General features: G+C 42.5%; 1 protein-coding gene and 1 long non-coding RNA gene across 4 annotated transcripts in view; one reads left to right on the top strand and one right to left on the bottom strand.

The window, feature by feature from the left end:
• LOC112543774 (uncharacterized) overlaps positions 1-24,932 on the top strand; it is a 181,503-nt gene that overhangs the window by 61,805 nt on the left and 94,766 nt on the right. For 2 of the 3 annotated variants that reach the window (XR_012901236.1, XR_012901237.1), the window contains one exon: positions 2,201-2,615. The exons of the other annotated variant lie outside the window; for it this stretch is intronic. This is a non-coding gene — a long non-coding RNA (uncharacterized LOC112543774). Of the gene's footprint in view, positions 1-2,200; positions 2,616-24,932 lie in introns of those variants that run through there. 3 annotated transcript variants of the gene reach the window in all.
• On the bottom strand, positions 35-24,515 carry HAS2 (hyaluronan synthase 2). Its single transcript, XM_006137506.4, has 4 exons — positions 24,009-24,515; positions 13,117-13,743; positions 8,932-9,033; positions 35-2,954 (listed from the first exon to the last, which is right to left on the bottom strand). The coding sequence occupies exons 2-4, from the start codon at positions 13,741-13,743 to the stop codon at positions 2,025-2,027; spliced, it is 1,659 nt and encodes a 552-aa protein (XP_006137568.1). The 5' UTR covers positions 24,009-24,515; the 3' UTR covers positions 35-2,024.

Genomic DNA, 24,932 nt, shown 5'->3' with positions numbered 1-24,932 from the left:
CTGCAAAAACACTATAAAAAACAACATAAATTAGTCATGATCTTATCAAAAATATTTTATTTATGAAAGTAACAATTATACTATACCACCTATACTGGAAGTATGTTGAATAATTGCTAGAATAAATACAGGCAATTAATTCAGTCTCTTATAGAATGAGAGGATTTATTTGACATTTGAATGTTACTCAAGCTTTAACTTACAACATAAATAGTTAAAAGGCAAACTCAAGTTTTTTTAAAATGTTTCTTTTGCTTGTTTTTAATACTGCTTGTTCTATTTTGTAACCAACAAAGATCAACTCTTCAATCATGAACATATTAGTATGACATTCAAGGAACCATGTACCTTAACATCAGACAAATAAGGCTGTGTGCACGCGCCATTCATTCTACAGCAGAAAATATTCACATCTGCATAGAAAGGTGAAAATGCTACGAGGTTGCAAAAATATCACATGATGGTTTCTGCTTTACCACAGTCCTTTTTATGCCAGAATCCAAAAGGACATATATTTGTATGCAGCCAATGTTCTATCATTCTTTATATAGTACATTAAGGCTCAATGCTGCATTCATTTGGCTACAGTCCTGGTTCAGGATGGTAGAATTTAGTTCTAAAAATTACTTTTCCAAAGCTTTGAAATCCAGTGTCCTAAAATTATATTTAGGTCAGAGATTCTCCATCTCTTGAAATGTAGACCAGAGATCTTTCTGGAAAATATGCACTAATCTGACACATGTCATTGGGGTCAGAACAGGGGTAACTAACTGAATGAAATTGTACGGATTGTGCTATACAGGAAGTCAGAGTAGATGATCTGGTGGTTTCTTCTGGCCTTTAAAAGAAAGATATATGGATGTCAGTGTACAAGTCTTATTTTAGGCACCCAGATTTTGACATTTTTGGCCATTTTGGCATTCAATGCATATACTTTTTATCCTAGAAAATGTGCATTCTCTGGCTGATCCTAAGCAGCGCTGAGCATCTACAAATGTTCGTGGTAGTTGTGGGTGCTCAGTGATTCCTAGGATCCAAACCTGTAAGTCAAATCCTTCTGCAGTCCAAACCAATGGGAGTTTCACCATTAATTTCAATTGTATCAAGAACAGTTTTATACCGAAGGCAGTATGCAGAGAGTAGTGTTCTCTTAAGAGAATAAGGGTGCCCACTTATGTCTTCCCATAAAATTGCACATATGTACCCTTTGGCCTTTTGGTGCATACAAATATGTTTGTATTAAAAAACTGACAACAATGTTGGCCTTTTCAAATACAATTTAAGTCAAAAGTTCAAGAGAACAGTTTAAATACTTTTCACAGAAATAACCATTCAGCAATTTTAAAAAATGTAGAGAGACACTTTATTATTTTTGTGAACAATATCAATATTAACAAGTTTTCACATTGTGGGCAGCTTTTTGTGGGGAGGGAGTGTGAATTCTTTCAAAGTGTATTTAAAAGGATAGAGAGCAAAGTGTTGGAGGTGTTTTTTGGCAGATAAGTAATATATAAAATATGCAAAATTTAAAAAAAAAGTTGTGTAAAAATATACACAAATAAGACAATATAAAAATACAGCTCAGCCAATGGCCTCTTTGGAATTACATTTGGCAGCCTAACAAAAAGACCCTTCCTATAAAACAAAACTATAAAAAAGTTCATAAATTAGGTTGCAAGATCCTTTGTTTGATTCACTAAACTCCTTTCCTTCCTGTCCACCCACATAAGCATGACTAGTGAGGTATATAGAACGTAACACTGTCAGGCATATGCACAATAGAAAAAAGTGCACAAAGAAATCCTCCCATTTTCCTGTGAACAGGTTGAATCTTTCCCTTCCCCCCTCAGAAAAAATGGTGGTTTTTTTCCTTTGGCAGGAGGTAAATGAGCCCATAGAAACACGAATGTTTCAAGTCTCAGCAGCAGTGATCCATTTCTCATGGTGACAATAATTCGATGCAACAAATACTATCAAGTTGTTGGGTTGCTTTAAAATTTTCTGTGTAACATTCTGCAGAAACATCATACATCAAGCACCATATCGTACTGTTGCTCTTTCTTCCGCCTGCCACATTTGGTGATAAGAACCACATACAAAGTCAAAAGCATAACCCAGTAGCATCCATAGAGTACTGTACCAATGATGAGAACTGTCTGTTTTGAATCTGAAAATGGCTTTTTTGATTCCTTGTATATAGTGAAAATCACACCGCCTAGAAGGATTGTAAACCAAACAGATACTGGAATAAGTCCAATGAAATTGACGACAATGGTTTTTCTTCCTGATGTGCCCCATCCTGCTTTGTTTATTGTGGCTATTGCAAACATCTTCGCTGGAAGTAAACTTGACATGTACAATACTGAGTAGAGCGACATGAACACCATGACAATGTTCCCCCTAAGGCAGCTGGCAAAGGAAGACTTTACAAGGCCCACTAACTGAACTGTCAACAAGAAAAGGAGGATGTTCCAGATTTTCCCCCGGTAGAAAAGCTGAATGACTGTGGCAATGAGGAAGAAAGGAAAGAATCCAGTGATTACAGCTTCATAAGTCATCCACAAATGATGCTTGTGGAACCACATTGCATTATAAAGCCACTCTCTAAAGTATGATTTACTCCAACGGGTCTGCTGATTCAACCACCTTAGGTATTCTATAGGTGTTTCAGTAAGGCACTTGGATCTAGCTGTATACTTTGTTGCATAACCCAGACTCAGTACTCGGTTAGTAAGATGTCTGTCATCTCCAAAACTACACTGGGAGCCCATAAATTCTTGATTGTACCAATCTTCCACAAATTCATGCAGTAAGGAGTTCCTGTACATTCCCAAAGGTCCACTGATGCACTGTACACAGCCAAAGTAGGACTGGCAGGCTCTTTCTATATTAAATGCCATCCAGTATCTCACGCTGCTGAGAAAGGAGATCCAGGAATCATACTTGTTCAAAATCTGCAAGTAAAAGGAAATTTAAAAATTAGCTTTTCAGAAACACAAATATTTCTGGGTCAAAAACTAGCTCCCATGACATGAATGATACTAACCAAAATATTAGACAATGAATTCAAAGAGTTATTAAAACTCCAGCACATTTAACCAAGGATTAGACTATCAGGGCTCGTCTAGACTACATTCCTCTGTTGAAAGAGGAATGTAAATGAACCCGATTGAAATCTCAATATCCCGTGCTTCATTTGCATATTTGTGTCCCAATCACTGTTTTTTGAAAGTGAAACTGCAGTCTAGATGGGGTTCTTTTGGGGATAAAAAAACCCTTTTTCTAAAGAACCTGTACTCCTGAAAAAATTAGGAGTATGGGTTCTTGCAAAAAAAGGTTGTTTTTTTCCAAAAGAACCCCATCTAGACTGCAGTTTCACTTTAGAAAAACCCTTTTTCGAAACTGCGATTGGATGTGAATATGCAAATGAAGCATGGGATATTTAAATCTCCGCTTCATTTGCATTTTCGATCAGGCTTATTTACATTCCTCTTTCGACAGAGGAATGTAGTCTAGACAAGCCCTGAGTTCCTACACCAGGATGAACGGTCTCTTCCAGAAGCCATGTTTCCTCACTTACAGTGACTGTTAAAACAACAACTTTTTTGCTGAAGCAGACTGTTATCTCTCTGAAGAATGATTAAGAGTCCTAGCCATGCCTATTCACAAACACATTGCTAGGGAAGTCAAAACAAACATTAAATAGCATCCTCCTCCACCAAAACTTCTCTCCCTTTTATCCAAAAATAACATGAACCTTCCCCTCACTCCCACAAAGAATCACCCTCTTGATTCATTGAGCTTCCTTTCCATCCCATGTACTGACTCAGTTTCTTTCTGCCCATCCCCACTTAGCAGACCAGAAAGATTCATGGGGCCAGGCTCCCCGTTTTACTCAGTTTTTGCTGAGTGCAACAGAGCAGAAGAGCCGCCTTTTTCCATGGTGGCTGCTTGGGAACCATTCAACCTCCCACTCTGACCTCATATGTCTCCCACCTCCTCAACTCTCACGCTCAGGATAAGGGCAATGCCTGATTTGTTCTGAGCAGAGTGCAGAAGCCGGGGATGTGGAACGCAAGCTTAGACAGGGACTCAGGCCCAGATCCTGAAAGGTGCCTAACTTCCAGGCCATGGGCCTCAAGAGTAAAAATGTTTCTTCTTCAACCCATATTAAAAGTACTGAGTGGAGAGGGGAAAGTAGTAAGTAGGGACGTTAAGAGGTGGGTAAATGACTTATGTAGTTGGCACAATTTGAGGGAAGGTGCTCTGTCCCGTCTAGTGCTAGTCCAGGAGCTACCCCCCACTGCGGCTCTGCAGTTTAAATGTAGTAAGAGCCGGCTCTTACTAGATTTAAACTGCAGAGGTGCAGTAGAGGGAGGTCCCAGACTAATGTGAGCCAGGACAGAGCCGGGACTGCTGTGCCTCTGCATTTTAAAAAACCCTCTTTTGAAAGCCCCTGTAAACCTCATTTTACGAGGAAGAAGGGGGCTTTCAAAAGAGGGGGAGTTTCCGACATCTGGTCCTCTGTAGACGGGGCCAAATGGTAAAAAAGCTTTCCAGGGGGAAAAATGGAAGAAGGTATGCAAATGTGAGTGCTATTTGCATACCTCTTCCAAAAAATAAAACACAGTGTAGCTGTACCCTTGGTCCAGTGGGGGCAGAGTCTACTTCATGGCAGCCTCCCCTGCCAGGTAGCAGCGCTAAGGGGAAGAAGAAGGTCGGTGGTACAGTGGAGATGGTGATGGGGAGAGCAGGCTTTTAAGCCAGCTCCCCCAAGCAGAAGCTCCTGTTTCTCTCTCCGACCCTTACTGCCTCTGATAGAAAACCAGAACTTTTAATAGTGGGAGATTTCAACTATCTCCATTTTGACCGGGAAGGAGGGACCTCAGGATGGGATGCAAAGATAAAATTTCAAGGTACCATTAATGACTACTCCCTAGAGTAGCTAAGCCTGGAACACACAAGATTGGAGGCCATTCTCAATTTGTTCTAAATGGCACACAGAATCTAGTCCAAGAGATAAATATAGCTGAATTGCTTGGTAATAGCAACTATAATATAATTAATTTTTTAAAACATCTTGTAGGGAAGGAAATACCAAAGAAACCTATCACCATAGTATTTAACTACAGAAAGTGCAATGGCACAATAAGGAGGCTAGCGAAATGAACATTAAAAGCAACAGTCAAAAGGGTAAAATGCCTGAAAGCTGCATGGAAGCTGTTTAAAAATATCCTAAGAGACACTCATTTGTGTACCTCAAATACAACAATACAGTAAGAGGACCAAAAGTCCCAATGGCTGAACTACAATGTAAAGTGGCAGATAGCAACCAAAAAGACAACCTTTTAAAATTGGAAGTCAAATCCAGTTGACAAAAATAGAAAGGAATTGAAACAGTTTGGTAAATCAAGTTTAAAAGTGTAATGAGTCTGGCAAAAAAAAAAAGAATTTGAAGAACAACTAGTAATAAAGACACAAAAACATTAATCAGAGGCAGGATGTCTTCCAGACAGTTGTTGGGACCACTTGATGATTGAAGCACTGAAGGAGCACTCAAGGAAGACAAGATTTGTTACAGAAACACTAAATTAATTCTTTGTATCAGTCCTCACTGCAGAGGATATGAGGGCAACTGCCACACCCAAGCAGTGTTCCTCTAGTGGTGCAGTAGCAGGGCTTCACAGGTGATTATCAGCCCTGCTCAGTCAGAGGCTCAGGGCTTTTAAGCCATGCACTAACTGGCTGATTGTGCGGGGCAGATTCATCACCTGGGAAGCTGTGAGGGAACACTGCAGACCTGAGGAACTGTCCCAGTTTGAAGTGTCAAGGGAAGTGGTTTTGGAACAAACTGGTAACATTAAAAAGTCACCAGGACTTGAGAGTAGTCACCCAAGCGTTTTGAAGGAACTCAAAACATGGACATGTGGGATGTAATGTACTGAAATCAGCTTCTGTATCAGAGGACTAGAAGGTAGCTAATGTAACAACATCTTTAAAAAAGGCTCTGGAGGTAATCCTAGCAATTACAAGCCAGAAAGACTAACTTCAGTACAAGGCAAACTGATTGAACAAAGGGAAATCATGCCCCACCGATCTATTTAGAATTCTTTGAGGGATTAACAAACACGGAGCAAATTGATTCAATGGAATAAGTGTACATGATCTTTCAGAAAGCGTTTCAAGGTCCCTCACAAACAGCTCTTAAGCAAAAGTGGGCTGTCAAAGCCCTCTCATAGGCCAGTAATTGGTTAAAAGACCATAGATCAGGAACTGGTTAAAAGGTAAGAAACAAAGGGGAGAAATAACTTGTCAGTCTTCACAATAGACATGTACAGGAACAAGTGCTGTTCAACATACTCATGAATGATCTGGGAAAAAAAGGTAAAGTGAGGTTGCAAAGTTTGCAGCCAATATAAAATTATTCAAAGTTAAGTCCAAAGTTAAAGAATTACAAAGGGATGCCACAAAACTGGGTACCTGGGCAACAAAATGGCAGATTAAATTCAATGTTGATAAATACAGAGTAATGCACACTGGAAAACATAAGTCCTACTATCCATTCCAAATGATGGGGTCTAAATTAGCTGTTACCACTCATGAAAGATAGGGAGTCTTCCTGGATAGTTCTCTGAAAACATCTGCTCAATGGGCAGCAGCAGTCAAGAAAGCAAACGAAATGTTGGGAAGCATTAGGAAAGGGACAGCTAAGAAGACAGTAAATAGCTGCCACATGAGGTCAGACTAAAAAGCCTGGGACTGTTCAGTTTAGAAAGAAATGTCTAAGGGTGTGTCTAGACAGTGGTGCTATTTCAGGGTACTTCCGGTAGCCCAAATAGTATTTCCCATGTCTTGACAGTGTGCATTTCAGAATAGTGCTCTATTTTGAAATTTGACACGGTGTAGATAGCACCAAATTTCAAAATAAGCTATTTTGAAATACACTTGAAGTTATGCAATTTGCATAGCTCAAATTGCGTAGCTTATTTTGAGCTAAGGGTGCAGTATAGATGCACCCTAAGAAAATACATGATAAAGCTCTCTAAAATTATAGATAGTATGGAGAAAGTGAAGAAGGAAGTGTTATTTATCCCTTCACACAACACGAGAACTAGTAGTCACATGCTGAAATTAATAGGCGGCAGGTTTACAACAAACGCTAGTAAGTACTTCTTCACAACGCACAATCGACGGCACTGCCAGTGGATGTTGTGAGGTCCAAAAGTATAACTGGGATCAAAAAGAATTAGTTAAGTTCCTGGAAGATAGGTCTATCAATAGCTATTAGCCAAAATGGTCAGAGACTCATCCCATGCTCTGAATGTCTCTAAACTTCTGACATTCTGAAGCTAGGACTGGATTGACAGGGGATAGAACACTTGATAAATTGCCATATTCGGTTCACTCCCTCTGCAGCACCTGGCACTGGCCACTATTGGGAGACAAGATACTTGTCTAGCTGGAACATTTGTCTGAGTCAGTATGGCTATTCTTACGTCTTATGAAAATGTTACGGAATGTAACTAGAAACAAAAGTGAAACTGATGCACTGATGTTCACTGTCCTAGCTAGCTCAGAGAAATACAGAAGTAAAACAGCAAACAGTGAATAATGTATGGGATTTCAAAAAATACTTTGTTTCATTAAGCTGGAAATGGTAAAGTAATGACTGCATAGTCCTGTCTTTTGTTTCAGCTAGACTAGATTAACACGGCTACATCTCTATTACTATGGAGACAAAGGGTACCCTGTTGTTTCCAGTGCTAATGTAACAGCCAGGAGAGCCAGGTTCAGCTCCCTATTTTACCGCAGACTTCCTTGTAACTTTGGGCAAATCTTTTGGGCCTAGTCTTTACTACATCCCTCCCTGCATCAATCTAGGGGTATAGTTTGTATGGCACTCCTAGGGAGGAGTTATTTCAAAATGGCAGCAGTGGAGCATACACACTACAGCTATTTCAAAATAGCTATTTTGGAATAGGTATAATTCCATACCTAAGTCAGAATAAGCCATCTTTTATTTTGAATTTATTTAAAAAAACCAGAATTGCTGAGTAGATGCTTGCATTGTTATTTTGAAATCATAGCCGTTATTCCGAAATAACTGCTATGTAGATGCACCCGAAAATACAAAATTTCACCTACATGAATAGCATTGCTGAAGTTGACTTACTAAGAACTATTTATCACAGGCTACGTCTAGACTACAGCACTTTCGGAAAAGCAATGCTGCATCTAAGGAACACTTTCAAAAAAGTGGATGTGTTCTTTCGCCATCTCTGTAAACCTCATTTTACAAAGAAGGGATGGCTCAAAAGAGCAGGTTTTTCTGAAATTTGGTGCCGTGTAGACGTGCCATTTGCAATTTGCGTATCTTTTTCTGACTTTTCTTTGTAGTCTAGACATAGCCCCAATGTCTTCCACTGATGCTCTCCTGTCAACTCTGCCTACTCTTCCCATCCTGGTGGAGTACCAAAGTCAATGGTAAGAGTGCTCCAAGGTCAATTTACTGCGCCTAAGCAGAAGCTATAACTAGCCCGCCAGTGAATCAATTGCTGAAACGTCAGTCTACTGTGTAGTGGAGACAAGCCCTTAGGCCCAGATCCTCAAAGGCATTTAACTCCTATTGAAATCATTTAAAATACTATGAGGATCTGGGCATTTGCCTCAGGTCCCCATCTGTGAAATGGGTATATTAGCATTCCTCCACCTCCCAGAGGTGTTGGGAAGCTAAACATTAAAGTCTGTAAGGTGTTTAGATACCACAATAGTTATGAATAAGATAGCCAGTCTTGTAATAAACAGGAGTCTATAATATTGCTAAAAAAAAAACCCTAACTCTTTGGGTTAATTCCAGTCTGGAGATAATTTTAGTTTTAGAAATATTTACTGCTAAAGTGGCTCAGTTAATCTGAAGTTCACAATATCCACCTGTACATCACCCCCAACTCCGCCAACCATTGGATCTTCTTCTAAAACCTTTACCATCTCCACCGACGAGGCTGGATCAAGCATTGTATCTGAATCACAAACCTATAAGTAACACAAAGAAAAAAAAGTTAGAGAGTTAACTAGACAAGAAAAAAAAATAAAAGTGAATATAGTGACTCAGTTCACTTATTATAGTAAATGTAATAAAATCTGTTTGGAATTTGCATTGTTACTTCTGTTAAAAGCATTGGTGTCATCCAGAGTATTTGGCTGTGGTAACATCACAAAGACTTTCATTTTCCATATTTTTTATATTTTGTATATTGGGACACTGGATCAACTAATCCGAACAAGAGAGATTACTTTGAGAGAGTGCACTAAGAACCATATGAATTGGAAGAAAACTTATGGGTGGTCTGCAGTTTCTTTGCTGAGCTTTGACATAGGAAAGCATGTTTCTTATGCTCATAAGATCATCTGGGAAGATCACTCAGAAAAGGGTTAACAATTCATGTGAAAGTATGTTCTGTGGATTATAGGACAAATTCACTTCAATTTACTTGCATGGTGCATTACACATAGACATTTGATATGGAAACTATTTGATATTGTCTCCAGTACAGGTTGAATCCCCCTGCTGCAGCATCCTTAGGATATGATTGGCCCCAAACCAGGAAATTTGCTGGACATAGGGAGGTAAATGCTGGCCCCAGAGCAGGGCTGGCTTTACTATGAGGCAAACTGAGGTGGTCGCCTCAGGTTCCAGTCTGGGGGGTGCCACTAGGACCCAGAGTGTAGAAAATTGTGTCTGCTGCTGGTGCATATGTATTCTCTCTGCTTTAGATGCACGGAGATAGTGGAGTGCTGTGCTGGAGGAAGGAGGGCACAAGAGACGTAACAGGCAGGCAGGAGAAAAAGTGGCATGGGGGCATCATTTGAGGTCCCCACCTCACATGCCAAAATGTGGGCTGGCCCTGCCCCTAAGATTCTGGGGCTCTGTTCCCAGTTGCTGGCCCCCAGAGTACTGGGGCTCCACTCCTGGCCACCAGACCCCAGGGTGCTCGCACTCTGCTTTTCCCTAGTCATTGTTCCAGCCTACCAGTTTTTCCCTGTGAGTACTCCAGCCCTGGGGTGGCTGATGGCGGAACAGGGGTGGGGTGTTCCAGGACTAGGGAAGTCCATATTACAGAGGTTCAACCTGTATTTTTATATAAAAAAGGAAAGGCGAAAAGCAGTAGGACACCAAAACAGGAGATATTGGCACAGAAATGTATGAGACACTCAGGATGGCTTGTTTTTTTGTACCCCACTTGAAGACAGGACCTGATTTTCAGAAGATGCTCAAATGCTCTCTGAAAATCAGACCTTTCTAAAATGCCTTAAGTTTGTCTCCCTAAAACTGAGGCACCCAGAGTCTAGGAGCCACTATTGAAAATCTTGCCTTCATTTGCAAAACAGAGCTATGCTTTCACTGCATTTTGGGAAGCAAGACCAAGTCCACTGCATAATTGCATTTGTAGTGGAGATGTGACCTCAGTTGACTTCATCACTGGCTCTGAAGTTTCTAAGACACTGGTCAGGCTTTTTGAGTCAATGCCTATCTTGGAGTCAGTCAGGTGCTACCACTGGACAGGTGCTGACTAGACCTAGCAAAGACTGGCAGCATCTTTGTGGGTAGACACTTTATTCATAAATTCCAAAGCCAAAAGGAACTGCTGTGATAATCTAATGCAGGGGTGGGAAACCTCAGGCTCGGGGGGCCCGCTTGCCTGGATCTGGCCCCCAAAGCTCAGGGCTCCCCACCAGCATTGAAAAGTCTGTGCTAGTGCTCCAGCTCCCCCACTACCCTACCACATGGCTGGAACACACAAAATCTACTAGCCGTGGGCTCCCTAGGCTTTGCTGTGAGAGGAATATGAGGCGTTCTGTGGGTCAGCAGCCCCCTTTCCAAAAAAAGGTTCCCCATCCTTAATTTATTGCACTCTCCTGTATAAGTGTAGGCCACAGAACTGTGCCCAAATTACTCGTAAATGCAATCTTCTAGATTTAAAAATTGTCACTGATGGAGAATCAACCTCAACCCTTGGGAAAATGTTTCAGTGGTTAATTATTCCCACCTATGTGCCCCTTATTTCCAGTTTGAATTTGCTTTGCTTCAACTTCCAGCCATTGGATTGTTATACCCATTACTAAATATTTGTTTCCCATGTGGCTATTAATACATTTGGCTATTGTTTCTTTAGCAGAAATGGAAGATCCTGGACCAGCAAACCAGGGGCTATGGCAGGTGTGATTCTTCACTATGCTCCTTGTGTAGACATTTTTACCAATGTAAAATGCTTGAAAATTAGAATAGCAGCATATTTATATCCACTTTGCATCCTGGTTGCACTACACATGGTATGATGAGACCACAGAGGATTAAGACCATTGCTATTTGATTTTTCTGAGATGGATTGGGAAAAGGCGATGTATATATTGTTCATTCATTCATTCTCTGCCCTGTCCATCAACTGTTCGCCTACATATATTCTGCTAAAAAACTCCTTCCTGCAGCCTTCCAGTTCCATGGTCTTTGAAGATCCCCCAAAGTGCTGATCCAGATCCTCTGGTACTCCCTTTGCAAGGTCCCAGATTGCATGGTGTTCAAATCTTGCCCACTTTGTCATGCAGTATATTCTGGAGTAGCCCAGGGTATGTCATCCTATTTTAGAATAGGGCTGCAAATGTAGGCATTCGGAATTGCAAATCAAGCCCAGGATTTAAATATCTTGCGTTTGATTTGCATCTTCCCGACTGGGTGCCATTTTTTGAAATTTACAAGCCCGGAATAACTGCCCACGTCTACACACGGCAGTGAAACGGGAGTTCGAAATAAAGCCCTATTTTGAACTACCTGTTATTCCTCCTGCAATGAGGTTTAACAGGTAGTCCAAAATAGGGTTTTATTTCGAACGCCCGTTTCACTGCCGCGTCTAGACACGGGCAGTTATTCCAGGCTTGTAAATTTCAAAAATGGCGGCCGGCCGGGAAGATGCAAATCAAGTGCAGGATATTTAAATCCTGGGCTTGATTTGCAATTCCGAATGCCTACATTTGCAGCCCTATTCAGAAATAGGCTGCGCAAGTGTAGACATACCCCCAGAGTGTGAGCAACTAGAACACTGGCCCTTCCAGAACCCAGCATAGAGGCTCCATAATAGGTGACCATCAATATAGGATTTGTAAAGGTGAAGCCCATGGCAACTGACTTTGAGGTTCACAGGGAAGAAGAGAGAGTGTCTTAACAAAAGCCTCAATTGCTTGGAGAATCATCACAACTTCTCAAAATCAAACCCTAGATGTTGACAGGTTTACCCATTGCAAGCAGTGCTCACTGCAAACCATACTCCTGAGAGTTATTTTTTTCAGGAGGCAATAGGAACCATTTCTAGAAGTAACTTCAAAGGATCACAGAATCAGACCTAAAAATGTGTACATAAGGACAGCTTGAGAGCAATCAGTCCGGGCAGCTTTGGAAATGGGACTAGACCCTACCTAATTCGTTGCTAAGTGAACTGTGTCATACAGACTTTAAGGTCAAGTTGTGGTAAGTGAGGTAATGCAGCTGTAAAAAGATAAAAGCAAAAACTACTCCTGGCTTTAGCTGAAGAATTTCTCATCTGTATTTTTAAGAACTTCATTCCCTCTCTGTTCCCTTTATTGAATAATCTTAGCAGGCTTTGAAGGCTTAAAAATGTCTCCTCTTTACAGACCCTTTCAAGGCTTTGAGATATTCCTGAAGATATTCCCTCTTGGTTATTGCATGATTGTATACAGGGTATCCAGCTCTGCTTCTCCCAGAGTGAAAAATTACCTCAGATCTTTGATTTATGTTGACAAAGTCAATCTTTTTTAAAAAAAATGTAACCATTTTGATAAGGGAGTAGTGCTGTAAGCATCAGGAAATGCCTCAGACTTCTCAAATAGCAGTGCACAGATTTAGCATACTCACAGAAAGTCTAACTATTTTAAAGGGTTACAAAATCTGCTTTCAATGGTCATGCTGTTTTCAAATAGACTGAAAGGAGCACTGTGTTCATAAGGGACTAGGATGGGCTAAAGCACGTTGCATGAAATATACAAAAGCCGCTTTATGTCAAGGGTGTGTTTGAATTGGCAGAGGCCTGCAGCTTTAATACCTACCTGTACATAATCCACACTTCTTCCCAGTGCTTTGAATGCTGTGTACATTACTTCTCTTTTTCCACCCCATTTCTGCATGATGCAAATACTTTTGTTGGATAGGACCAGTTGAGTTACATGTTGGATACTCTCTTTATGTGACTCCTCTGTCTCACCTGGACCCTTCTCGTGAAAGTTATTCCTCCATATGTAATTGACAGATTTGTCCCTGCCCATGATTTCACTAAAAATGTCCATCATGTATAGGTCATCTTCGGAATTCCCATCAATGACCATGATAACTTTAATTCCAGGGTAGGTCAATCTTTTCACTGAAAGTAAACATTTTCTTAAGTAGTCAGGATCCTCTTGATAGGCAGCAATACAAAGGGCAACTGTTTTGTTCAACTTTATTGGAGTCTCAAGTGATCTTTTCATTTTCCTGTGTTCTAAAAAGGCAAATAGGCTTTGGATGATGAGATGTGATGCCAAAATAGCACCATAGAGTCCAAAAGAGAAATAGTAATTGTCTGTTTGGATAAACTGGTAGCCAACAATGTAAGCAGCTGTGATTCCGAGCAGGAGGGAGACCCCAAAGAGCGTGGTTCCAAGTATTCTCAGGATACATATAAATCTCTCACAATACATCTGCAACAAAACCAGAAAAATAATTAAGGAAATTGCCATTTCCAGCTACAGATTGTAACCTGGGTGTTCTCATGGCTAAAACACAAGATGGAGAGTCAGGAGATATAGAATCTGTTTTTGCATCACCTTGATCAAACACCTCTATGTTGTACTGTTCCTCACTTACAAAGTGGAGATACTTATGATACTTCCTTATCTCACTGAAGTGTTAAAAATTTGTTAACATCCTGATCCTAGTAACCTGGGCTTGTTGGATGAGACCTTACGTGTAGTTTGAAATTTTTTAAATAGAGCTGAGATTTCACCCAGTTATCTATGTATTAGTCAACTGGGTGAAATCCCAGCTAAGTGAAATCCTAGCTATATTTTAAATCCCAGTTCTGTTGAAGTCATGGTCATTTTTGCCATCGATTTCAATGGGATCAGGAATTTACCCATTGAAATCAATGGTGAAATACCCATCAATTGTAAAATAGCTGGGATTTCACCCAGTTTCTTTCCAATTCTACAAAACTGCCTCTGATAACTTTCTACGTTCTTAGCTTAGCTGCCTCTGGTTTCCCCTTTACTAAACTCTAGGGCTGCTTCTAGACTGGCATGATTTTGCGGAAATACTTTTAACGGAAAAGTTTTTCCATTAAAAGTATTTCCGCAAAAGCGTGTCTAGATTGGCACGGATGCTTTTGCGCAAAAAGTGCTTTTGTGCAAAAGCATCCATGGCCAGTCTAGACACGATTTTGCGCAAGAAAGCCTTGATTGCCATTTTACCCAAGTATTCTTGCGCAAGAGGGCTTTTTCCTGAGAGGGAGCGTGAAAGTATTTGCGCAAGAAGCACTGATTTTGTACGTTACAAAGTCAGTGCTCTTGCGCAAATTCAAGCGGCCAGTGTAGACAGCAGCCGCTTTTGCTCAAAATCTTGCCAGTCTAGACGCACCCTAGGTATGCAAGATCTAACAAGTATGTAAGGTGCTAAGTTAATCTAGTGATAAATGGTATGCAGAAAAGTATGCAGGCAGACAGATTAGTGATAAGACATATTCCTGAATTTTTCATTCACAATCAAATCAACCATTTTATGCAATAATGTTCTTAAAAACCAGCTTAATACACATCAAAGTCCTAATTCAGATTCTTAACTTCAGCTGCAAGCTTTGAGTTCTCTGGGACTTAAATACATGCTTAAGTGCTTTGCGGAATTAGGGCCTCTTTGTATTTTGCTCTCTTTCCTTTTCCATTATTAATATTTTCTCTACTGTCCTCAGCCAGTGTGTACGTTGATAATATTCATCACACCATCTGTTGGAAACAAGCTGAATTTGAAATACAACCCTTTTACATTATATATGCCTGCAGACCATCCCTTTGAAATATAGGGCAAAATCACTACTAAACTGTAGCAATGCAGCTGTACTCCACTGTTTACATTTCAGTCTGGAAAGTTACAGCCTTGGGGAAAAAAATCTTTCAACAGAAAATAATAAACCACAGAACTTTTAGGTTCAGAAAAAACGTACATTTTCCTTTCAGCTATTTTAGAATGATATATTTCAATATGGGAGGAAGACTCCAAAATTTACATTTCGAGACAATAGTTAAGTCAAGTAGCATAGTTTGGATTCTATAACTAAAACTTGCTTGAATACCTAAAGCCAAATTTTGGCAGGTGTTATAGGCACCCACTAGCAAATGTATGACCAGCAGTAAAACCTGTTGATTGTAAATTGATAGTTCCTATTCTGACATGTTTGAAATGTTGCACAGATCCCTCCAAAAGCTTTCCATGACAGGGCTTTCCATGACAGGAGTCTTAGATAAGTGTTATAGAACATGACTGTGAATGCCAAATAGGCACATTAGAAACAAATGTATAGAATAAATTCTGTAAGCAATCTCATCTAGATTAGCAAAATCAGAATTTGTGGTCCATGTGCTTATTCATCTTTCATGTAAACAGATTCTCTAACTCCTGAAGTGAAAACATATTATTCTGTCACTTATACCTGGTCTGAATTTCTCCCCCTAATGACTCTTATAGTTAGCATGTTTATTCATTTTGCATCCATCTGTTCTCTGGCCCATGCCAGAATACTCCTGTTAGTAAGCAGGGGCCAAATTGTGTTCAGATTAGTCATCAGATCAAATATGCCATTGAAATCAAATGGTACTGAAGCAGTTACTTAACTTGTTACAGTACCAGTCGTGTCATATTAATTCTCTCTTCTGATGAAATATATCTAATTTCCCCTCCAAATATTTTCACAAGATCACAAAGTGAGTTTCTAAAACAACAGTTTTATTTATTTCATTAAAAACAATAATGCATATTTTGATCTAAATATGTGACTTTATAGGTATAAAAGGGGAAAAAAGAGTTCACTAAACTCCAGCTTCACAATTAAAGACATGTAACTGACTGACTCTCTGTGAGAGTCTGGAAAAAAAGCTGTTTAAGGACTGTTCTCAAGCTTTAGCATGTGGACTCTTGATGTTTTGCCCAGTAGACCTGATCTTTATCGGTTTGAATATACACAGAGAGAGGCGAGCCAAAAAATCTCCACCCAGCTTTAAACATTTTGCCAAGGATCTTACAGGAAACTCACATTTTTACATGTCTGGGGTCAAAAAAGAGAGCTGAGTCAAACAGCATAGCACCATCCAGAATTGGCTATTGCTATCAGAGACTCTAAGGCCACCGGGAACTATTATGAGCGTGGTCTGGTCTCCTATGTAACTCTTAGCCACATCCTTAGTTACGCTCTGAATGTGATTTTTCTGAATTGCACTTTGAGCACAACTCCAATAACCATTAGAGAAGACAAAGACCTGACTCAGGAATGTGTTATTCCAGTTTTACATGGATGTCACACCGTTGGTAAAACAGGCTTTTGGGGGCAAAAATATTGTGATAGTTAAATGCCAGAGTTAACTTTGGAGATCACTTTATTTTTTCCAGTGACTTCTTTAATATCACCACTTTCTAAATTGTGCCCTTAGGCCTAAATCCTGCACACTACCATTAACTTCAAAGGGAGGTCTGCCCAAAGAAGACTGTGTTCAAAGGTGTCCAGATTTAGCCCTTTGTTTTGAATGAATTAAACAGAAATTCCAGCCCTGCTCCCATTGAAGTCAATTGGGGTTTTCCGTTGACTTCAAAGAGAACAAGATTAGCTCTATAAAAAGATCTATACATTACTAAGGTCATTAAGAGCTTCAGCCAGAGCCTACTGAAGCCAGAGGATCTTTGACTTCAGTGGGGTTTAGATCACTAAGGGTTCATCTAGACAGCGGCGCTTTTTCAGGATACTTCTGGTATCCCAAAATAGCTATTCTGCATCTTTTAAGCAAGCCCGTTATTTCAAAATATAATGGGTTTGCTATTCTGACATCCCTGTAAACCTCATTCCACAAGGATTAAGGGACGTTTCGGAATAGCGGCAATGGTAGTTACGAGCCTAAATATATATGAAGGGTCCACGTGCCTAATCATGCACCATTAAAATCAATGGGTACATCTACACAGCCTATAAGAAAGCTGGTCTTACCAACAGAAGCTGGTCCAATACAAAATATCGCCTCATGTGCCTTCTCACTCTAATACCCTGGGTTTCACACATCTTCAACAATGCTGCAAATATCAAGCATAATGTCCATATAAGGACATGAAAGGTAGTGCTTCTTACTATTCTGTGGAGATTACATAGATCTTTCTCTACCTGGCAGTATAACTGGAACCTGAAACTCTAAAGGGCTTTTCATAAAAGCTTCTGGATAAGAATATTGGAAGGACATAGAAAATGGAGCTGCAGCAACTACTTTATAATGAAACCCCACTTAGGTCATCTTTACTTTGTCACTTCTGAATCAGGAAAACACTTCATTGTGGCTACGTCTACACTGGCCCCTTTTCCGGAAGGGGCATGTAAATTTCACTAGTCGTCGTAGGGAAATCCGCGGGGGATTTAAATATCCCCCGCGGCATTTAAATAAAAATGTCCGCCGCTTTTTTCCGGCTTTTAAAAAAGCCGGAAAAGAGCGTCTACACTGGCCCCGATCCTCCGGAAAAAGTGCCCTTTTCCAGAGGGTCTTATTCCTACTTCAAAGTAGGAATAAGACCCTCCGGAAAAGGGCACTTTTTCCGGAGGATCGGGGCCAGTGTAGACGCTCTTTTCCGGCTTTTTTAAAAGCCGGAAAAAAGCGGCGGACATTTTTATTTAAATGCCGCGGGGGATATTTAAATCCCCCGCGGATTTCCCTACGACGACTAGTGAAATTTACATGCCCCTTCCGGAAAAGGGGCCAGTGTAGACGTAGCCTGTGTGTTTAAGTTCAGCCATATCCAGGACAATTCTTGAGTTAGGCACTTGCTTAAAGTTAAGCATGCCCTTAAGTGCTTTCCTGGCTAGAGATACTTTCCAGAATCAGGGCGTAATTCTCCAATTTGTCCCATTGAAATTGATGGAACTAGTTGTGGCATAAGGAGTGAGTAAGGCTGGCACACACTGGCCTTGGGAGTATAAATCAGTTTCCATAGATGTGGAGAGGGTATCCCTCCCAAAGACCAATAGGAGGGATACATGCACAGTGCATTTGAAAAACAGAAAGGCCAGAGATGAGGGTTTGATGTAACAATTAGAATAATAAATAGAACTGAGGAATGAAATACCAGAAACACATTTTGGTATAAGAACACTTCAGCATTCACTACCATATACCCCTTAGACGTGTTTAGCTGTTTTCTCAAGTATTGACAGCTTTCAGGTGGTCCTCTCCATCTGCTAATATGGGATTTGGAACTGGTGACTAATAGAGGTCAAATTAAAGTCAGACTTGTTTGCAACACATGGGATGTCTCACTACATCAGCGGTAAGAGGAGGTCCCTAACATGTAATGCTCACACCCGCTTGTCAGAGGAAGTCCTGAGCCACTTTTTCTCCAGAAAGATTGAAAACAAGAAAAGTGAGAGAGAAAGTCACAAATACAAAGCAAATTATGCAGGGAAAAGGTTGTTCATTTTTAATCACTTATCTATTTTAATTTTTCTGGGATAAACTTTTAAAAGGATGATTAACTTTACACACAACTAATGAAACTATTTTAGGAAAGGCTGTAATTAGGTTAGGATGCTTTGGCATTTAAAGTTTGGTCAAAATGTGGATCTGAACTTTAAATAAGATTACAGATACCTCAGGCCATAGTATTCCATTGCTTTTTCTGATAAACATCACACGTGAAATAGTTAAAATAGTTAAAACGTTACAGTACAAAATGGTCCTGATCTAGGAACACATCTTAAAATTAAACTCTCTTTATGATGCAGAATTGTTTCCAGTTTTGCCCTACTAAAAATGCATCCAAGTTGTAGGATACTTTAACTTTCATAATTATATTATTCCGAATAATCTATTTCCTAGAAATGTAAGGAACACAGCATTTGTTGGCTACCAAATTTATGGCCTAGTGACTAACACACTAGCCTGTGCCTGTAAAGACCTGAGTACCAGTCCTCTGTATTACTGTCATGTTGGGCAATCTGTTTCACCTTAAATTTCAGTTTCCTATGTGTAAAGGAAGGCTAATGATACTGACCTTCTTTGTAAAGAACTGAAGTGTTTTAAGATCTGCTTATGAACAGTGCTATAGAAAAGCTAAGGATGTTATTTGTATCCCTTCTTGGATGTCCTTTAAAATCCGCCAGTTTTGCAATTTAATCTCTCTCTCTACTCTCTGTCTTCCCCCTCGCCCACAGGGCTGCAGGCCAGGTCCCTAGGGCAAGCTGAGGGGAGCTGGCTCTGGGGCTAGCTTCCCCCGTCAAATTTCCAGTGCTGCATGGCAGCAGTTTGGGTCTGGGGCTCCAGCTGCCGCCACTGTAGCAGCAGACAGAGGTCCAGGCCCTTTAAAATCACCAGGCCCCAGGAACAGCTACCCCTTTTGCCCCCCTCCATCAGGAGCCCTGTCTGCACAGGGATCAGTCCAAACTTTGCTCACCTTATTCACTAGAATAAGTCAATTGATTTGAACATAATTATTCAGATGAAATCCTATTCCCATTGGTATCAGTGAGATATAATCATGGGGGCTATATCTAGACTGCCCCCTCTTGTGCAAAAAATATGCAAATGAGGTGAGGCTCCCTGTGCTTCATTTGCATCATTAATGAGGGTTTTTGCACAAAACCCCCCTCTTGCGCAAGAGCTGTTCTAAAGAGGAAGAACGGCTCTTGTACAAAAGCCTCTTGTGCAAAAATGGAGCCTCATTAATTATGCAAATGAAGCATAGGATATTCCATGCTTTGCTTCATTTGCGTATTTTTTGTGCAAGAGGGGGCAGTCTAGACATAGCCTAAAGGTTTGGGGATCAAGTCCATTATAAAATGTCACACACAAGTATATAAACAGATCTCCAACTGCTGTCAGTGAGAGTTGTATGCATACAGACAAGGGAAGAATTTAGCCCTTTCTAAGCCAAAACTCAATTTCCTTGTTCATGTGACTAGTTGGCTTTGGCTTCACAGTAAACAACTAGATCTGACCGGGTGTGTGTGTGGGTGTATTTAATAGTGTAATGTATATACACACAAATACTGTATACACATATAGTGTAAACATCTGATTATGAATTGGCATTCAACTTAAAGAAATTCAGATGTATTTTGGCAGCAAAATAAATATTTTAACTCTGAAGTGCAAATGATTCCATAAACCAATTATAAGCATCAAACAACTGTCCACACTCCCTCTCCCAGTTTACAGCCTGCAGAGAGGAAACAAATGTTATCTTCCAGCTGCACATCTTTACATCAGAGGAGTTCCCGTATCTGTTGTTTAGAATTATTTGTCACTTCCAGATTTTACATACTATTTATCTTCTTGAAAGGGTTCATAGAAGACTAAAGATAAGCATTCTCATAGGTGATATAGAAGAATGGAATAGCATATCAGATGGGGTTCTCAAACTCTGGGCTGTGAACCAACAGCAGGTCATGTGAATAAATTGTAATGAAGTCACCAAGACTGGTGTGAGACTTGTTGGGGATCAGAGCCAAAGCCAAAGCCTGGGTTTTGCCCTGAACTTCTGCCCTGGACAGAGGGGCTAAGGTTACATGCTCCCCTCCCAGGACACAGACTTTGGGCAGCTTTGGTGCCCCCTGCAACTCTCCCTCCCTTCCTGGGGTCATGTAATAACTTTTGTTGTCAGATGGAGGCCATGGTACAATGAAGTTTGAGATCTGCTGCCATAATGAGAATGACAACAACCTTTAGAAGTTCATGAATACTGGACCAATAATTTTCTCTTTGTACTCACTATTCCATGTTAGCAAGGTCTCTATTGTTTGTTAGTTTTGTCCCAGATGTAAACAATGATGAAAAACTTATAGGGTTATGCAAATTAAACCATGCTTGCACAAGACATATTTTATCATTTCCAGTTTACCTGTCATGAAGTTTAGGTAAGTATTTGGAACGAAACTAATTCTGTGGTTCTCAAACTGTGGGTTGGGACCCCAAAGTGGGTTGGATCCAATTTTAATGGGACTGCAAGGCTAGCTTAGATTGGTTGGGGCCTGAGGCTGAAGTCCGGGGACACAGGGCTCAGGTTACAGGTCCCTCGCCTGTGGCTTTGACCCTTCTACTAGGGGTCCTCTGGATAGTATGAGTTGGAGGGAGGGGCTCAGGCATCACCCCCTCCTGCAGCCATGTGCATTGCAGAGCAATGAAGCGTGAGAACCCCATAACAAATTACAATGGAATGCGCTCACTTTAAATAAATGTGTTTGGTGTTTATATCTTTGTTTATGATCTTGTAATTTATTTACTGCTCATTCATATGTCCTAGGCCATATCCTGCTGGACTTACTCATCTGAGTGGTTCCACTACCTTCAATATAGGGATCATTTGGCCCTGTGTATACAAATCTAGAGAAGACAAAATAATTTTGTTTGCGCCAATGCAATGAATATACAAGGGCAAGTTCTCTGCTAGTGTAAATGTCTGAAATTTCATTGAAATCAGTGGTACTGCGTCTTTGTGCACTAGCAGAGAATTTGGCCCATGGGGTATTGAGGAGAGAAGATATACTGGCTTGTCATGAAATCCTGGCTCTACTGAACTCAGTGACAAAACTTTCATTGACTTCGTTTTGCAGTAGGTTTCATCCATGGTCCTTTAATATTTATACATTACCATCATGTGTAATTTTTGAAGGAGAGATGGTAGCTTGAATCTAATAATGTAATGTTAATATGGTCATTTTAAAGTGCCCAAAGCTCCAAAAGACTAAGAAATGGATCCTGCAAACTCTTATGCCTGCTGGTTGTATGAGGCATCCCATGAGATTACCTATGCAAGTATGTGTGTGTAATCACACACATTTGCAATAGCCTACCATTCCCCCCTGGAACAAGTACCAAGGCACTCTTGATGTGTGCCTCAACTTGTCCTAGTGAAAACGTTTGGTGACAGGTATTATTTTAAAGTAAGCAAGTACTGAGTTTGTAGGGCTACCAACAGGTAACAAGGAAACCTTTGATCTCTGCTTTGTCAATAGAAGACAACTGAAATTGAACCGGTCCCATGTTCTCTGCTATTTTTGCTGGACCATAATGCATCAAATTAAATTCAAAATCAAATCAGCATAAGTCCTTTCATGGTAGGAGCGACATGCTGTCAATACTCCACAATTGCATCCACATCGGTTCTGTTGCTTTGTGTTGGTTGCGTGGTGCCTCTCCTCCAGCAACTCCCCGCTCCCCCCCCCCCCCTCCGGCCAGGGGGAACCCTGGGCTCGAGCAGCGCCACTTCCTGGGGAACCCCCTTCCCGCAGGCCTTAGCCAATCAGCGAGAGGCGCGCTCTTGCATCACAGGGGGCGGCCCCAATGCAATGACCTCAAAGGTATTCCCCGCTCTGGCACGTGTGTTGCAGCCGCTTGTACATTTCTTCCCCGGGCGGCGCTGGCTTGGCGGCTGAGGGCTGGACCAGCAGGCCGGGAAGCGGAGCCGGGGCTTTGGCTCGGCTCCTCGGGACAGGCGTTTCTGGAGCCTGGGCTGCAGCTCTCCCTGCCCTGCTGCCTGTGTGTGCTCCGTGCACAGATACGGACCGCAGGCGGGGGGCGCAGCCGTAGCCCCTGAGTCTGCCGGCTTGGACGCGCCTCCTGCCGGCGCTGAGTGGGACGGGCTCCCGCTGCCCGTGACAGCTGGACTCCGCGTAACCTGACACTGGGGTTCTCTCCCTGCAGCCCGCCCGCCTCCCAGCACCGCCGCCTGGGCCAGACCCCTCCTGCTGCCAACACACTTTTTTTGGGGGGGGAGCTCAATGAAGGGGTGTCGGGCCAGTGATCCAGAGCCCGCCTGCCAATAGCCTCTCCCCGGGCTTTGCTCTGAATAAAGCACGTGTCTGGCATGCCACGTCTTCCCTAGCGCACACAGGCGCAAACCCATTCAAACTGCCCTGGTCAAGGGCTAGGGAGTGTCTAGAGCATCGGAGCCAACAGGGCTGCTCCAAGTAACACTCTGTGCTCATCAAACTCTCAGCCGGGCGCCTTAGGGGAGGTGCCAGACGTTTCCCTGGTAGCGGGAGATTTCTTCCCCGCTCCCCCCCGCTTACGTCCCCCCGGAAACTTCCTCTCTCCACTTTGGATTTCAGCAAGACATCTTGGTCGCGTTTGCGCTCGCAGAGGTGGGGCTGGATTGGAACAACCCCCCCCCCTTCCGAACCCCCTCCCTACACACACCCCTCCCAGCCTTTTCCTGCAACCCCATCCCTCCCTCCGCTCCTGTCACGTCCCCCACCTCCTGGACAGGGAGGGGATCACGGTGATGTTTGCACAAGTGTATAAAGGACTACACTGTGTGCCGTCCAAAAACCCCGGCAGCCTGCCTGGTGCGTCCGGCCGAGGCGGCTCCAGTCCCAACGCACCTCCGCCGCTTAGGTGAATCACTTCACACCATCCCCCCTTATTCCCCGCGGCTAAACGGCGTGAAATCGACAAGATGTAAAGCGGGGGCTTTTATTTGTTTGTTTGTTTTGTTTGTTTAAGGCGAGGAGTTAGTATAAAAACGCTTCGGGTCACCCTGCGTGCTAGTGTCTTGCCAAAATAGGTGTGTGGGGGGGGAGAGTAAATCCCTCCCATAACAGCCCCCCTCAGAAACACCCCCCCCTCCCCATGCCACTCTTCCCTGCGACCACTTTCATGCATGTAAATCTTAACCATTCCCACGAGGGCTGGTTCCCCTCTGGGTGCAAGGAGTAAGCCCCTCAGCCCCCTACCTTGTTTGTCCTTTGCTCATAAAGGGCGCTCGGCTCGCTGGGTGGTCTGGTGGCGCGCAGCTCCCGCGGGACAGCTCCCGATATTGAGGTAATCGATCAAGGACTTGGCGTCCCGGAGAAAGGCCAATAATCATTCGAACTGGCTCGCTCGCCCCCCTCTCCCCCACGTGCCGGCCTCCCCGCCCCCCTTGCCCCGGCTCCGCTTCGGCTTCTCGCGCAAACGCTGCCCTCCCGGCTTCGGAGAAGTCGCGTCGAACGAAGCGCTCGGAGGCGCTTGGCAAGGCGAGTGGCCGGGAGCCCCGAGCCGTCGCGGGGCAGGCGCGGAGCGTGGCGAGATGGGCAGCATCAATAGCGCGGCGCTTTGGGGGATGCCTCGCAGCTCGAGCGCCGGGTCAGCGGAGCGCTGCCGCGGCTAATATTTTCCAGACGTCTCGCCTTTTCCCCCCCTTTCCCCGCTGTTGCTTCGCTGCCTCCTGCACGTTATGGGGTCTTCTCACAAGTGAGACTTGGAGGTGGTTTTAATAAGGACGGAGGATGGGGACAGGGAGGAGGGAGGGAGGTCCTGTGGGGAAGGGGGGGGGGGGGGGGCTGGGAGGAAGAACTGCCCATTCAAACGAACTTGGGTCTACAACCCGTTTGAATGAGAATTCAATTAGCCTAATTGCAAACATTTGCCGAAAAATGCTACACATATGTTGTCACCACCTGATTTCCTCTGCACGAGCAGCAAGCAGTTGGGAACGGAGAGCCTGGCTGGGCTGCATGTCTGTGCTCGGCGGACAGACGTTTCCCTGCAACCACACTTCACACGGGACTGGTCTTTTAGGCGAACTCCTTCCAGGAGTTAGGAATTCATGTTCTTTCCTTGATACGAATTAACTGCCGGTCTACCTAGCTCCCGGGATTCTCACTTTCTCAATACTT

Source organism: Pelodiscus sinensis, chromosome 2, assembly GCF_049634645.1.
Source record: "Pelodiscus sinensis isolate JC-2024 chromosome 2, ASM4963464v1, whole genome shotgun sequence".
NCBI classification, from domain to species: Eukaryota; Metazoa; Chordata; order Testudines; family Trionychidae; genus Pelodiscus; species Pelodiscus sinensis.
The sequence above is the reverse complement of the archived record's forward strand: the minus strand, read 5'-3'. Positions and strand labels throughout refer to the sequence as shown.

Excerpts from the sequence above, each read along its gene's own strand:
- HAS2 (XM_006137506.4), bottom strand. The coding sequence starts at position 13,743 with ATGTATTGTGAGAGATTTATATGTATCCTGAGAATACTTGGAACCACG. Across the intron at positions 9,034-13,116 it reads GAAGTGTGGATTATGTACAG|GTTTGTGATTCAGATACAAT; the intron begins GTAGGTATTAAA and ends TGTTACTTATAG. Across the intron at positions 2,955-8,931 it reads GAGTTGGGGGTGATGTACAG|ATTTTGAACAAGTATGATTC; the intron begins GTGGATATTGTG and ends TTTTACTTGCAG.